The sequence below is a fragment of the Nothobranchius furzeri genome, chromosome 7, assembly GCF_043380555.1.
Source record: "Nothobranchius furzeri strain GRZ-AD chromosome 7, NfurGRZ-RIMD1, whole genome shotgun sequence".
Classification (NCBI taxonomy): Eukaryota; Metazoa; Chordata; class Actinopteri; order Cyprinodontiformes; family Nothobranchiidae; genus Nothobranchius; species Nothobranchius furzeri.
Window position 1 is genome coordinate 54120286 of NC_091747.1, and position 17287 is coordinate 54137572.

At 42.0% G+C, this 17287-nt stretch overlaps 1 protein-coding gene across 5 annotated transcripts in view; it reads left to right on the forward strand.

Moving 5' to 3' along the window:
* mtrr (5-methyltetrahydrofolate-homocysteine methyltransferase reductase) overlaps positions 1-17287 on the forward strand; it is a 53385-nt gene that overhangs the window by 19284 nt on the left and 16814 nt on the right. For all 5 annotated transcript variants that reach the window (XM_015955305.3, XM_015955303.3, XM_070553215.1 and 2 more), the window contains exons 12-13: positions 409-527; positions 11405-11497. In XM_015955305.3, the coding sequence (XP_015810791.3) occupies positions 409-527; positions 11405-11497 (212 nt within the window). The remainder of the gene's footprint in view (positions 1-408; positions 528-11404; positions 11498-17287) is intronic.

A 17287-nucleotide genomic window follows, 5' to 3' on the forward strand; every position in this document is an offset into this window, starting at 1 on the left:
TAAATCCCTCTCTTACTCTACTTGTGTGTATTGATTTTGATCAGATGGGTAATAAACAGCATGTTTCTGCCATTTTTATATTTTCAAGATGCCCGTAAAGAAAATTCCCTCAGTAGCTTAATGTGATAAACTGGTGCTGTGTTGGTCACTAAAGGTATAAACAATGTTTACTCCATGTGCTGCTCTAAACTAACATATCAGACAGTAAACAACTATTAGTTTAAGGACAATTGTTTGTGTTGCTAATTAAAATAATTAGATATTTTCCACCACCGACTTTATGTTGTCCAGCTGAAGCTCACACAGTTCCCCATTAGTGCATCTTAGATTAATTATTATTATTGCAAGCCCGCGATTGCTTCTGGCCAAAATTAATCTTAATATTTAATGTTTTCTTTCTGATCTTAGATTCATGTGAGTTTGAGACCCAACTGCTCCTTTCGACCTCCTCCACATCCGTCAGTGCCCTTCATAATGGTCGGACCTGGCACTGGAGTTGCTCCTTTCATAGGCTTCCTCCAGCAAAGGTATGATGCATCAATGAGTGGTTAAATATTTTTAATTAGGGATGTTTGTAAAAAATAAATAAATCTAAGAAATCACATTGTGTGATTAAAAAAAAAAGAATTTATTTGTATACAGTGATCCCTGGCTACTTCGCGGTTCGTTTATCGCAGATTCACGACTTCGTGGATTTTTTCTTTGTAGCCTTATTCAAGGGAAATTCGCTGTATTTTTCACCGATTCGCGGTATTTTTCTATGCGAAATACCAAGAAATTCCTGGGTTTTTTTTTCATCAATTTCATCATCAAATGCACTTTTTGTAATAAAACTGTAAAAAAAACCAAGTACTTTTTTTTTCTTGAGTTTTACCCACAAAAAGAGAATGTGATCATACGATAATTCAATATAGTACTGTATGTCAGACTGGTCGGCTGGATTCGGGAGTTGAGCTTGTAGGGAGCGTGGTTTCACAGACGCGGAAGTGAGCGTCGGTGAAACGCCAGCTCACGATTTAATCTAGGAAACCCCCGAGCGTTCGAGCGTCAACGAAGTGACACGGAAATGCCGGGCTTTCCAGAAGTAAGTAAGATAACTTACTATGAGCTGATAGTTCGTGGGATGGCTCGGTAGGTTGGAAACTCTGATCATGAATCTGAAGAAACGATGACTGAGTGGTGAGCTGGAAAGGCGACTTCCGTTTATAGCCGCGGTTTGTGACGTAGGTGCGACGTGGAGGGAATCCCCGCGAGGGGCATGCTGGGAGTTGTGGTCCATAGTGGAGGCCGGCTAGCTGGAAGAGGCTGGCCTGGGAACTTGGGTTCTGACACTGTACTGTAAATATGGTGTCCCTACTTCGCAGATTTTCACCTATCGCGGCCAGGTCTGGAACGCATCTACCGCGATAAACGAGGGATCACTGTAATAGTGCAGAAAAAAGTAAATACAACAAAAGTTCACCTCCTTACTCTAACGTAACTTTGGTTGGCAATAGCAGAGCTCAAGTGTCTTCACCAGGTTTGTACACACTGTAGCGGGTATTTTGGCACATTCTCCCATGCAGATCTTCTCTAGAGCTGTGATGATTTGGGACTGTCGCTGAGCAACACAGACTTTAAACTCTGTCCACAGATTCTCTATTGGATGGAGCCAGTCTAGACACTAGCTAGGCCCCTCCAGAACCATGAAATGCTTTGTGTTTGGGATCCAGCTGGTCGACCCAGCTTCAAACTTTTGCCCCAAACCTCACGATACATGGCCCCACTCAAGCTTTCCTTAATGCGGTTCAGTCGCCCTGTCCCCTTTGCAGAATGAAGCCTAAACCCCCCCCCCATGCTTGACAGTGCATTTGGTGTTCATGGGATGCAACTCAGCTTTCTTCTTCCTCCAAACATGGAGAGTGGCGTTTATACCAAAGAGTTCTATTTTGGTCTCATCTGACCACATGACCTTCTCCTGATTATCTTCAAGGTCATCCAGATGGTCTCTGGTTAACTTTAGACGAGTCTAGACGTGCGGGGGGACCCTTCGAGCACTGCAGGATTTTAATCTATGACAACCAATGTGTGTTATAATAGTAACCTTTGTTCCTGTGGCTTAGCTCTCCTCAGGTCATTGACCAGTGCCTCCCGTGTAGTTTCACCTCTGTCAGCGTACCCCAGGGCAGCTGTGGCTACATTGTAGCTCATCACCATGTGTGTGTGAATGGATGAATGATACACTGTAATGCAAAGCGCTTTGGAGTCCTTACTCTGAGAGGCGCTATACAAGTGTGGGTCATTTATCATTTCCTCCTCATTCTCAAGATCATGCATGGAGCCCCAGGTCGAGGGAGATTGTCAGTAATCTTGTTTCTAATAATTGCTACAACAGTTGATCTCTCCTCACCAATCTGCTTGCCTGTTGTAGATTGGCGCATCCCAGTCTTGTTCAGGTTTATAATCGTGCCCCAGGTGTCCTTAGACAGCTCTCTGGGTTTGGCCATGGTGGAGGTTAGAGTGTGACTGTTTGAAGATGTGGACAGGTGTCTTTTATGCTGCCGAACACTTTTTTGCCCCACCGTATGAGTTCACAGTTGCAGAAATTTAAAGTGGGAGATTTTCATTCTTTTGCATGCCTCTTCCAGAGAACAATGTGCCAAAAATTGTTGTTTTTTTAAAAATGTCACTGTCAAGTCTCAAAGTTAGCAACTGCTGTAAGCCAGTAAAATGTTCACGTCAAACATCATATGTCTGCTAAGAGTGGCACAAAATAATCCCTCTCAACTCGAGCTCCCTCTAATGAATATTCACGATGCTGCAGTAGACTTAAGAGCACATCTTCTTGCATATTTTTAAGTAATCAGCTGAAGTGTTAAATGTGACCTGGCAGGAAGCTGATAAAAGTCCCCGTCATGTACATCGCATAAGGTGAAATAAATCCAGCAGCGAGGGCTGTGATCACGTTAGAGATTATTTCAAACGCTGTCCTCATCTCGCTGGGAATAAATCAGACCTTCTCAGGTGCACGCGTTTATGACTTCTGTAATAAAGAGGCAGGATTCAAAGCAGCATTCGGGGCTTTATTGATTCAGGAATAAAGCGGACCAGAAGGTGGTGGCCATGTTATTGGAGTAAATCATTGCTTGTAATAGCCAACGAGGTGGTGTGAGGACATCGACTGTTAGCTAAGTAAGTAGGCTCTTTCCAGCTAGTTAAACAGTCACCGTAGGTGTCTGTTTGAAGAGCGCTGTAGTTTAACGGGAATGTGACATTTGTTTAATTTTCCCAGCTTCAGGATTGATGGGTGAATCAAGATTACATGAAGATGACCTGTCAGGAGGATTTAATGTGACTGATGCTTCTTCATTCAGGCTGGTGTTCATGAGTTTAGCAACAATCACAGACAATATGAGTCCTCAGACAGCAGAGTAAGCCTTTCTTTTATGTCAGACTGACATGGCTAACTCGTGGGTGGCTCTGTATAAATGAGGTTGTGCCCCAGTCAAGTCCAATTGTCTGTAAATCCTTGCGATGCGGTGTGGTGTTGGTTGGTATCATTGTGTGACGGCTCTGAGAGGTGACAGCTCCGGCTGGAGTGATAGCAGGAGTTTGATGAATTGTCTGCAGCAGAGAGGAGCTGAACGGATGAGTGGTCATCTGGACTAGGGTGGGATGAAAAGACACAAAACTGATTTTGTTTCACCTCTTGCTGACGGGCTCAGTTTCTTACTTAATGGGCTAGCGTTCCTCTACTTGTTGGCCAGGATAGAGAGCAGCAATTCATCACTATCACAACAAAAACAAATATAGCAGATATCTCGTACTCTGACTTGTGCTACATGTACATGAGTTTACGTTTGAGCATTGCCATTGCAATGAATAATAGTCACACGGCAGGTCCTGTCAGAGGCAAACAAACTCAACGTGTTGTCATGTAATGTTAAGGGTACCTAACAGTGATCCACCAATCACAGTCATTCCTAATCACTTTGCAGAAGCAGACCACAAGGTGTTGGGTTTTGTGATGTGCGATATGAGGTTTTTAAAATTTTAAAATGCATCAGTCCACAATATGCAGCTTCACAGATGGTTTGCGCTGCAAACGTCAAAATAGATCTTCTACAAGTCTGTTGTTGAGAGTGTAATCTCTTCAGCCATCGTCTGTTGGGGTAGCAGCATCAGAAGCAGGGACCTGAAAAGTCTCAACAGCCTAATAAAAAAAACTGGTTCTGTTCTGGGGACGACTGTGGAACCACTGGAGGAGATTATGCAAAGAAGGATTCTCCAGAGAATCAAGAAAATGATGGACAACCCTGAGCATTCTCTTCACAAGACTGTCCGACAACGGAAGAGTGTCTTCAGTCAGAGGCTTCTTCAGTTTGGCTGCAACACTGACCGCTACTGGAGATCCTTCCTGCCAACAGCCATTGTAATATACAATAACTCTTTGATGACTTGATTATTATTATTATTCTGAGCTACTACAGCAATCAATTTCCCTCTGGGATTAATAAAGTATTTTTGAATTTAATTAAATTTAATTGAATAGGGAGAGGGACTTTTGACTTGTCAGCCGAACAACATTGCATCAGGTAAGATGTCCATCAAAATTCATACGCCAGGTTCAGTGCTGTAAAACTTTGAAGCTAACATGAGGATGTTATGACGGAAGTTAGGATGAAAACGTAGTGAGGCAAAATGCATCTGACCTATCTTTGTCAACTTTTCCTTTTCTTCCATTTGGCTCTTTTTCTGCCTTTGATCCATTAGATAGTCCATTTGCCTTTCCCGCTGAAAGTGAACCGTACCAGGGTTTACTTTCACGGGAACTGATACCAGTCTTTTCAGAGTTCATTTGTCTGGTTCGCACCAGCGTTTGGATTAGCTTTCACACCGGCAGCAGTAACATAACTGCTTTTGGCAAACAACAGAAATGAAACCACAGAGCTTTTGAATTTCAGGCTGCTGCATTTTCTCTCTCTTACCGTGCAAATTGGCGAAATTACAGGTAAACTTGCAATTCTCCCGTAATAACCTGCTCTTGTGGGACCTGCTGCTTTGAACACATTCATTGGTGTTGCTCATCTGAAACACTTCCAGAGGGAAGGGACGCACCGCTAAAGCCTGGTTTATGCTTCTCCGTCAGCTCCACAAGGGACAGACACGCACGGATTGACGGAAGCGTTTTGCTCTTTTACTTCTCCGTCTCCTGGAGAGCGTTGCAAAGCAATTGCCCGGCAGGACAACGGAGGGCGTAGTGCTGTTCTGTGGTATCATGTCATGTATCGGTCCAAGATAGTGCGTTTATATTGTGTTTTTGTGTATATAAGAGACTTTTAACACGGGCATATTTGTCTCTCATTCTCCCACCGCTTCATGCGCTCCCCACCTCTAAACCCACGTTTCCTGTCATTTCCGTCCACAAATAAAACGCTTGCTGCGCATCTTTTCACTCCTCCAGTCACGGGAGGATAAACGTTCACATTTTTAGAGTTTTTTCGCGAGGTATTCTTCAAGCTTCTCCGTGTCTGCCGCTAGTTAAACTCGGCTCTCTTTGCAATGGCGGCGCTGTAAACAACAGCGGCGTCCTGACCAATCACAAGCTTGCGTAATCCGTCTCATTCGACGGATGTTTAAAAAAGTGGGCTCAACTCCTTACGTACTTGCGTGCCTGCTGGATCCCTACGCAAGGACAGATAATGGCGTTGCGTGTCTCCGCACTGACGCAGATGGAGAAGCATAAATCAGGCTTGAGGTTGCAGGTAAATGTTGGCATTTGACGTTGTGCACCGAACACACGTCTGGTGGAAAACCCGGGCAACAGTTATAACTAGGGCTGCTCGATTATGGCAAAAATAATAATCACGATTATGGTGACTGAAATTGAGATCACGATTATTTAGGACGATTTTTCAATTTATGTTGATTTTATTTGTTTTTATTCAGTCATAAATTGCTCAGGGCACAATCAGGACAAAAATAAGAAACAAGATGATCACTAAAAGAACTCCTGATTCCCAGTATAAAAAGACCAATATACTTATAGCTCATAGTTTATGACCCAAGGGTTTGGTTTAACTCATTTAAGTCTAACTAGTACAGACCCAAATAGCAATATCTTGCAAATACTGTCAGCAAGAATTATACAGTGGCATTTATAACAAATAAATGCAAATTAATTGATGTTCACAAAATGTTGCATAATACGTATTTAGTCGTGTCAAGGTGCTGTAGGAGTGCACTAACACTGTGTCCTCAGAGAGATTAGTTATTATTTATCAGCGTGAGGAACTTATTTCTACCTTATTTATAAACTATTTATTTACAGGTCCATCAGTTAATGTAATAATTGTCCCAACCACAGCTGCACCCCCCACCCCCCAAACCGGTCTCACAGCAATCGGGGCAAGCTGCACGTGTGTTTAGCACGCCGCACGCGCACATTTAGCCATTTTTAGCGGCTCAGGAGTCCGCAGGTGCGGTGTGTGTGTCACTCACTCTGGTTAATCCAACAAGGAGCCGGCTCCGAGAGCTGTTTCTTTAGCGACTGACACATCACTACATCATTCCCTTTCCTAATGTCCTGAAGAACGGTCCGGAGCGCAGGCGGAGTGTTTAGCTAACCTGCAGGAAACGTCGACGACAGTTATCCAGAAAGTAGCTAAGGGTTACCAGAGATGTTTCTCAGGTGTTCGCTAGGTACTTTTAAGTTAAAAAGTCAAGAAGGGGGTCTGAAACGCTGCTAGAAATAGCGTCACAGTCACTAAGTTGTCAACACTGTGGGAGGAGCGCTTCATTTGCAACTCAGGGCAGCACAAGCGGGAGGAGCAAATAATCGGCTTGTTTTGTTTTTTATAATCGTTCAAAACTCAGATCGTAATCGTGATTAAAATTCGATTAATTGAGCAGCCCTAGTTATAACTCTTTAGGTCATAATTAACTATTTTGATGGTTTATATGGTGCAATGTTTTAATATAACACAGTTTGAGCTACTGTCGTGGTACTCTGTTGCCTAATCTTGTACCTACTTTTGTGTTTTCTTAGGCCTTGCAGCTTTGGTAGCCATCTTTTATTAGGTTTTCCCAAAAGTTAATCTTCAACAATTAATGACAAACTCTTGTCCCTCATTGTTTAGCAGTCAGCGTTTGTGTTGTGACACTAAACTTTAGGTCCGTAATTGTACGTTTAAGAGTTTTAACCATTTTTGTGTTGATTGGCCTGTGGTGGCCATCTTGAATTTCCAAAGGTTAACTGGTTGCAAAGGTGCTTTTAATGATTACTTTAAGAAACTTTTATTAGCAACAATCCTTTGGTTTATGAGGTATTTTAAAGGGAAACTAGGCAGTTTAGGCTTGCTTTTAGCACCCCCTAGTGTCCGTTTGCAGAACCGAAAACAAAACGTATCTCCTTGCTGTGCGGTCATCTTTTTAACACCTTCTTCTAACTGCTGAAATGTCTCCCCAGCCTTCCTTAGTGTCTGCAGGAGTGATTAATCACTAAATTAGATTAATCAGCTGTGTTCATGATCTAAAACAGGCTGGAACCAGACTGCTGAGCCAGGTATGTCAGCTCCATGTTTCCCAACAGAGTGGCCCGCCAGGCTGAAGTTGCAAATGCGGTATTCTGGCCACAGGAGGTGATAGGGCTGGGTTACCTTTCATTAACCCAGCACATACTGGCTCAAGAAAATGACTTAAAAAATATGAAAAAGTTGCAAAGTGTTCCTTTAAAAAGATTCAGCTGCAGGCGATAACAGCAGAGGTTCATCCAGAGATGCAGCGTTGTTTCATTTGACAAACACATCAGTGTTGCTTCCTATTTCCTACAGCAGAGCCCAAATGTTGCTCTGTGAAATGTTAGACAAACACATGTAAGTGCTTGATTAAAGCTGAATGCTTTCCCATCAGTTGATTGTGGAGAGCTTTGTTTCATAACACAGCACACATATTCTTTCATCAAATACTTCAAGTCCAGCGTTTATTTAGAAAAATATCCTTTATTGATTTTTTTCTTTATTTTAAGAAGCTCTTCACCGTAACAACATAAAGTCACGTGAATCGATCCATCATCTCCCCTCTTCCTGTCTCAGCCTCTCTCCTGCCAGCTGCGTTTTGTTCCGGAGGATTATATGAACCTGTCATAGCGTGACGTTATGTACGATCTAACTGGAGGCTCCAGGGGTGCCCAGTCCTGGTCCTGGAGGGCCGGTATCCTGCATGTTTTAGTTTGAACTCCGTTTCAACGCACCTGATTTCAATCAGCAGCTAATTAACAGGCTTCTGCAGAGCCTGATGAGCTGCTCACAGGTGTTTCAACCACTGAATCAAGTCTGTTGGTGCAGAAAAACCACAAAACCTGCTGGATACCGGCCCTCCAGGACCAGGATTGGGCACCCCTAAACAAAGACTCGCTGGCTGACGCTGCAGTCCTGACGGGAGATAACAATCGCACGGTTTGTCGACGGGATGCTGCGTCCGCCTCGGGGCATGAGACTGTTTGGCAACAAAACATTACGAGGACACTTCGATCTTTCAACCTCTCCCATTTCCACCCCCCAGTGTTAATCAATGGCCTGTTTTCAAAAGTACTTTGTACAAGTTTAGAGCACTGGTAACAAGTGAGAGAAGAGTCTAAAGGTCAGAGGCTCACTTGGTGGGACCAGGAGATTATAATAAGGCTCTCCAGTCGTCTGGTATCGATCGCTGTTGTTTGCAATTTTATGGAAAATGTAATTTTCTGGGTCTTTCTGCTTTGCTCGAAGCAGTAACAGCAAAACAAATAATGTGCTTTAAATGAGAGGTTAGCCTTAATCTTCTTAGCAGGAATTAAAAGCCTCGTCTTCCAGGAGACAAAAAACATCAGATTAGAGTAATACCTGCCAGTAGCTGTGCTGGACACATTCATTATGACAATTTCTGTGAAAGTTAATGTGAGCAAATATTTAGCTACTATTAATCAGCCTTAAACAGCTGATTATAAAACCTAGACGGGTGTTTGTTGTATTTGCACAGCGCCGTTTCTGTCTTTAAGCCTCCAGTTATTGTTGCTTTTTAGTTTGTTTGTTCTAAATGAACACCGAGCTCTACTCTCAAGGAGCTGCAAAGATAAAGATGAAAGATCTGATCATTTTGATGTAGACTAAGTCTTAACTTCGGCCTGGCTCGCCGTATTCCCCCTGCTGCAGATCATCGGAACGGCGCAGAAAGGCAAGTGCTTCTGATTTAGACCCCAAATGGAGTGCTACCTTTCCCCCCTGGGATTGTGTTGCCGGCTGCTCTAGCGTGGTTATGTGACGTGATGTGATTTGTATTCAGGGAAAGGCGCCGGTGTGGTCGACTCGGAATGGAACCCTGCTTTTTCTTATTGGTATTGATCCCTTTAGGGCAGGCGGCGAGAGGAGGGAGACGAGCCCACTAAAATGAGTTTACTCGAGGCTGTTTTGCAGATCAGAAGAATCTGGTCCAGGATGCTAATGGACTGGATCTGAGCATTCAGATCCAGTCTACCAGACAGCTTCGTTACAGAGCCTCACGAACCAAGTTCAAACTAAAGTGTATGTAGTTAACGTTGTACCTCATTAATAGGAGCGGTGCTTTGTTTTTAGTATTCACGATCATCCTTTTGCATTGATTTGGTTTCTATCTGAGGCTAATTTCTGTTGAGCTGCAACTAACAATGGATTCATCCATTCATTATTTTAAAAAGTGCGATGAATCCAGTTGTGAGCAAATGTCAGGAGGGAAGAAAACATGTCCAGAGGCCAAAATGTGCAGAAGATTTTTCGTTTATCATCACAAATAATTGTTTAATTGTTCTGACAAAAGAATAAATACAACGTTTTATCCTATTTCTTGTTTCAAAGAAAAAGAAAGTCATGTCTTTGATTAGTTTCAAAGCCATTTTAAAATGAAATTAATCAAAAACAGCAACTTTGTGATGATCTGATTGAAACAAAGAAAACATACAAGTTTACTGCTTCGTTTTTTCGTCTCCACTTTAGTTTTATGTTTGACTTCAAAGAGACAAAATGTACAAAATGAGTATTATTTTTACTTCATGTAGTGTATTGCCTAACTTTGAAGTGATGGTGTGTATTTTCCCTGGCAACAGGGGGCAGTACACACCTAAATCATTGCAAACAAGCAATATTTTTGTGTTTGAGTAAGACCTTACCAGCAGATGGCCATTAGGGTCAAAAATCCCCAAGAGCCCAACACAAGACGAGCACATCAGGCTCCCTTTATCACTGAAGGTGAAGAGGTAAATGTGTGAAACGTTTATGAATGGTGAAAGTTTTGTAACCTTGTTACAAATCAGTAAATGAATTTTGTCCACACAGACCCACGTAGAAGGAAACATTGCATCCAATATGGCGTCGCTGAGAGACTCCGAACCGCTCCCATTCATTTTATACCTGATTTTTATGGTTATGTTACAAAGCCGTCAATATTTTTCCAACAACTGGGCATCGTTTAATTCATTTTCAACAACATTTCGACGGATATTTCCAGAGACTAAAGGTAAAAACGACACATTGTCTCTTTAAATCCTGTCATGTATTACGGGTCCAAACTACGGCTGTTATTATTGTTTCAGTGCAGATTGTTATATTTGGGAAAGTACTAAAAACCTCAGATAAAGGTTGTAGCTTACATGATTGTATTTTAAATTGCGTTATTACCCAGATTTAGCATTTTTGCAATATGATGTTGGCAGCCATGTCTGCTTATGACTAAATGGAAAACAAAGCAGACTTCATTTACTTTTTTTAAAGTAGAGGTAAGAGGATGTGCAAGCTTTATATGTAGAGCACCAGCCCAGCAGAGAGGTCTCAGGCCTTTTTCATAATTGGTCATTTATGAACAAGGGTAATAGAGGAATCCGGGTTTTTTGGACTTCCAGACGACTGATAGCGTCATCAAAGGGTGGTGGTCTTCTGTCGTTATCTGAAAGAGAGCTGTCACCTTGGCAGCAGGTGTGTGGCACAGATAACCACATCCTCGTGGACATTCTGGGTTTCCTGCGAGGGAAAGTTGGTGGCATGCCAAACTCCAAAGATTCATTTTTGGGGGCCCTTCTTTTATATACTGTACACAGTCAAACAGTCAAAAAAACACACACACACACACACACACACACACACACAGTTTCATTTCCAGCAGCAGCTCATAGTGATGGGATCTATTCTGTTTGGGTGCAATTTAATAACACATGCAGTATAATGTCCTCGCTTCTGCTCGCATGGTCATTTCTGCACTTTAAGCAAACGTGGCACTCGGTTTGCCGTTACTACAGACGGTTCATAATCACGCCACTTCTCTTCTTTCACCTCTGCAGCGAGGAAGGACTCGCTCTCCTCCGTCTGCTCTGCTTGTCTGTTTTGTATTGATTGACTGCTCACCTCCGTTGTTTGACTTTCAGAGAGGAGGAGAGGAAGGAGAACCCCGAGGCCGCGTTCGGTGAGACCTGGCTCTTCTTTGGTTGTCGCCATAGAGACAAAGACTACCTGTTCAGGTAACCTGTGTGCCCTGTTTTAGTTAAGTTCTCATGCAAATCTGTTGTTTTAAATCTGTGTCCAAACTGAGGGGATGCATCAATCCAAATTCACATTTTAAGCCTGATTACATCACAGCAAAGCAACAAACACTGTCCGACTTCAAAGGGTACTCAAATGCTTCCCACAAAGCCGTCCACGTTTTCCCCGATGTTCGAGGACACGACGGGCTTATCCTTATTGTCGAAGGCAAGGATTCATTGCGGGCTGATTAAGAAAATTTTCTTATTATAATAGCGGATGAAGCAGTAAAGGATTTCAGTTTTAAACGTAAGTATATTAATATCTTGTGGTACAAAAATTAAAAGCTTAAAGCGGTTGTGTTGTTAAGCTTTTTACGTTTGCAAATTTGTTTAACTCGTTTACTGCTGTTGACGACTAAAGTCGTGATTTGCATCTTTTTACTGTGTGGGCATTGGAACGAATTTAGACAAAGCCAAATTTTTACATAGAGTGGGAGTGACTTTAAACCTGTACCTAAACTGGCCACCAGGGGATGCTCATCCTTTCTTTTCTATGGTCAACACAGTTGCTCAAATACTATGTGCACTAATGGGTAGCAATTAGGGCCCGACTGATATGCTTTTTTTGGGACCGATGCTGATATAAAAGTTTTAACAAAGGCCGATAGCCGATATAATGGCCGATAAATCTCCCTCACAAAAAAAGAAATAAAAATTTTCTTAAGCTTAAACCCTTTCTGCCTTTTTGATGCAAACTTATTTCTCTATTACACACCAAAGAACTGTCTCAGTAACTCACTAGGGTTTCCAAGTAATGCAAATAAGATTTATTTAGCAGATCTTAAAAACAACAGAACACACAAACTCAGTCACAGCATAAATCTAACATTCTAGTTTTTTCTTATAAACTGTGGTTTCCACAAATACATTTTAACTTAAAGGAATATTCCACCACTCAGTAAAGTTGGGTCTTGTTAAGATTCCCCAGAGTTAGACAAGTCAGAAAAAGCATTTTAAAACCAGCCCAATATGATCTGGCAGCAGTTGGTTTTCTTAGTTTAGCATAAAACAATGTAAGTGAATTCACATAGATTATAGTGTTTTCTTATGTGGGTGAATGCAAGCCTTCCCTTCCAATGCTTTATGCTGAAACAACTGATTACAACATGTTGTTTCTGACTTAGCTAACTCTGGGGAATCTAACAACACACACAAGTTTAGGGGCGGAAGATCCCTATAAGAATATTAAAATAATAAAAATGCAGCAATAAATAAAACGTAATACTTGTGCTTTGTAACAAAGTAACACTCTGTGGAAGTTAACTTGGTGAACTCATTCACAAACCTAATTCATAAAGCTGGCGCCATCTGCTGGATAGGTAGCGCAATATCGGCCATATCGACTGTCTTTTTGACCGACAGTGACCCCAGTATCGGCCGATAATATCGGCCGGCCGATATATCGTTCGGGCCCTAGTAGCAATAGCATTGATATTATCTACACACCAAAATACAAAGAAAGAACATGATGTGCCTGGTGAAACATTCTCCCCAAACAAATACAACTCTTTAGAAATGTTTCCGGTTATGTCAGAGATGTAAACTGATCATCTGGTGTTGGTAAATAATGGAATTGCAGATATTTTGGGTGAAATCTTGATGACTCTGATTAGTTGCTTGACATGTGTAAACGTGTTTGGGTTAAAGCCATTCTGAAGTTTTGCTTAATTGTGGCGGCCATCTTGAATTAGCCTTAATGTACCTCGAATGATGACTTTCTTAGATATTTATTGAAAAGTCCAAAGATTCATGCAATATTTCACTAACAGTCAAATGTGCACAGGCTAAAACAGTTGATTCTGCCTTTCACCGTGCCCTACCTGCACCACACTTGTGAACAACACAATTAGCAACTAACTGGTGGTGTAGCATTTCTTATTTTCTTCCGACGCTGAGCATGGCCCAACCGAGTAAAAAGTAGAGATGGTATTGGGCTTTAATTTGTTATCTGGACACAAGCCTGACTCTGGATGAATACCAATGTAACTCCACATCTGCTGCTCGTGTAACCAGGCAACTGACTTTAGGTGCCAACATGGTTTATAGCTTGTTCTGCTGTTGTTGATACTTAAAGTGATTAAAGATGTGCTAACGGTTTCAGATTTAAAGAAGCTGGACTTAATCACGACCCTGGTGATCACTGACAGGAAAGTTCTGGCTTTAATTCATTACTTTAACAAGAGGTTGGACTCTAGTTTGGAGTCTGACTTGGGAGTGTTTTTTTAAACGACTTCCGTGCTAACGAGTAGCGTTCTCCTATCAAATATATGTCCACCTGCACAACATCAGAGGTCAATTTTTCAAAGCTCGCTACTTCCTTCCTGACTTCATACTAATTGGTCGGCTTTTCCCGGTATCACCACTGAGCGCGTTCTCAACGCCAGCGTGCCGATGGAGTTCTTTTGAAGGATTAAAATTGTGCGAATGGATTAGCATCCTTAATGGCACAAAAATAGATCACAGAGGATGTTGTTTGTTCCCTTCTGCTTCTTCCACCCCACACTTAAAACCCGAGCTCACAGCCAGCTAGTAGGCAGTGTTTGTTCACAGTGTAGGGTCCTCTGATGAATCCCCCCACGGTGTTGACCAAAGTGATTAGTCCGTGTTTTATGAGACCCCCGTGAAGAGTTGTACTTAATTTAAGTGGGTTTGCACAATGAGAGCAACATGCCATCAGTTGAATTAGCCGCCTGCATTCATCTCTGTGGGATTTTTTTAAAGTGCAATTTAATGTCTGGCGTGTCTGCATCGGTCTTCAGAATCCTGCTCAACATAGTTTTTTTTCTCTGTGTTTACGACATTTTAAGAAGGATTCAGCAGCAGTAAGAAAGAGTTACGATTGTGAAAAGGGACTGTGGCGAAGTCGCAGAACGAGACCGAGGTTTGTGATGCACCACGATGTTGCACAGCTCTTAGCATCGCCCTGAGAGGCTGATGGCCATTTCCTCTCTGCCACACTTTAGTTTCACCCCTCCTGCTGCGTTTGCAGCCTCTTTACAGCCTGTGATTTTATGCTGTAGAGGAGAGGATCCTGCTTTGCTTATGTTTGGGTCCAGGAAACAGCCACAGGTCCTTCAACACACCAGGGATGCTGACATGTTAAGGCTTTTCTTTCAAAATTCCCATCAGTTGTCCACCGCTCTTTGTCTTCTGCCAATTTCAGCTCCAACCATCTTTCATGATTTATATTCAGACGTCAAACAAAAACACTCTTTTCTGTTACTGGCTTTCTATTAAGGCTTAAGAAAGTATTTGGCAATTTTGGAATGTTTTTCTATGGATAAGCTTTAAAAATTTCTATTTAATTATTGTAGATAGCTTTGTGAAGAGCCTCTGTTCAGAGAAGTAGAGTTCCCACAAGACTGATAAGCTAACAGTTCGTCTGAGCCTAGCTAAAACTGCTGCACTTTCCTAAATTTCACAGTGGTTCATGTGGCATTATTTTATAAATGTTACCACAAGTTTCACATTGCATGCATATTCATCTGAAATTATGGTAATATACATGCATAAATATAAATCAATCAATCAAAATTTATTTATGAAACGCTTTTCGTACAAATGCAGCTCAAAGTGCTTTACAGTATTAAAAACAACCAGACAGCAGTCAGTTTCCCACCCCTCCCACACAGATTCACATAAGAGATCCCCTTTGTATCTCCCTCCTCCCACCCTCAATCCCATCCCAAGCAGATGCAAACTCGCGCGCGCGTACACACACACACACACGTAATAGAGAAAGGGCAGCTGGCTGAGTGCAGATGTGGTAGGTACAAAGAAGATGAAAACGCCATCGAAGGAGCCAACTGCACCGGGAGCACCAAGATTGGCAGCAATAGCCTTGGCAAGAGTAGGCATGGGAAGCACCCCGGCCACCACAGTCCACCGCTGCCCCTGGGGCAGCCGGCCCCCACAGAGGAAACACTAGTTTACTAATGAGACTAAGATAACAAGTTAAGAAACAAATTAAACATAAACAGCTGATAAATAAAAAACTAAATAAAACACAGTGATAAAATACAACCAAGTAGAAAACATACAATTAAATTAATAAAATATTGTACAACAAAGTCTTAAGACTGGTTAAAACTAATAATTATTACTATTAATATTATAAGTTAAAATAAATATGTAGGAACATATTTGTTATTTAATTAAAAAGAGTAAGTAATAAAACACTGATAGAATATATAAAAGATGGTAAAAACATGCTAAAATAGATCAAAATCACTTAAAAGCTATACTAAAAAGGTGAGTCTTGAGCCTGGCCTTAAAAACAAGAACACTCTACGGCCCTGAGGTCCTCTGGCAGACTGTTTCAGAGGTGAGGGCCATAAAACTGGAAGGATGCCTCGCCTTGGTAGTGTGTCCTGACTTTTGGAATGACGAGGAGACGGCTGCCAGGGGAGCGCAGGGCCTGCGAAGGCTCGTATTTATGAAGCAGTTCTGAGAGATAAGAAGGCCCAAGACCATTAAGACATTTAAGAACCATTAAAAGAAAGTTCAAATCAATCCTGAAACGTACAGGAAGCCAATGCAGCTCATTTAAGACAGGTGTAATGTGCTCCTGCCTCCTGGTCTTAGTCAGGACACGAGCTGCTGAGTTTTGTAGGAGTTGTAAAGCTGAGGTAATCTTTTTGGGAAGACCAGAAAGCAGGGCATTACAGTAATCACTTCTACTGGTGATAAAAGCGTGCATCAGCGTTTCGGTATCGGCCAGAGAGAGAAAGGGGCGGACTCTGGCGATGTTTTTCAGGTGATAAAAAACAATTTTTGTAATATTCTTAATGTGGTCAATAAAAGTTAGCTCAGAGTCAAAAATAACACCCAGGTTCTTCACTTGAGAAGACGAATTAATAGTTAGTGACTGCATGGGCGTTGCACCCGTGGGAGATGTGGGGTATTCAACACCCACACTTTTCTTATTGACATCATTCAACACCCACACTTTTCCAGCCGTTTTGCTCACCTCCACACCTGTCTGGTTTCTCTACGTCGCACTCACTCTGTTTGCCTCATCTCCTTCTTCCCCTCCCTCTTCTGTTTCTCCTTGAAACCCGACAGCCGATGTCGGGTTTCAAGGAGAAACGGGAGAGGGAGGGAGGGAAGAGCTCGACTGAATTCATAATTTTACATCTTGACATTAGCTGTACAAACTCTCAGTTTGATAAAGTGAAAAACAACAATTTGCAGAGGTTTATAACAGGCGCGGCACCAGGTTTTCATTTTTGGGTGGGCCACGGTAATTTTGGATGGACCTTAATAAGCAGTGACTTAAGTGAAGCAGGCAGGTCGTGCTAGAAAATTTCGTTTAAAAAGACGTCATAAATGTGTTCCCCGTCATTTTTATTTCTAAATTATGAAGTAAAAACTCCCAATTTAATTTTCATTCATTTTTCATTTATAGGCACCAGAACCTGCACCTCTAATATTTACCTCTCAACATAGGACTCTTTCATAAGGGTACATGCACACCAGTAGTTTTTACGGTTATTCATGGGGCAAAATCTGCGACATTTAAAATAAAAAAAAAAATCCATCTTCCAGTAAAAGCAAAGCATCCATCTCACCTCTCCAAATGCGTAAAATGTGCGTCACGGTCGCTAGGCGCGCCGCGCGCTCCATCAGCTACGTCAGCCAGGACAAGAGCAGAGCAAATAGAATAGAGGATAATTCTGTCTGGATGTGGATGGAGATTACATTTTACAGCAGCCTGATCATTTAAAT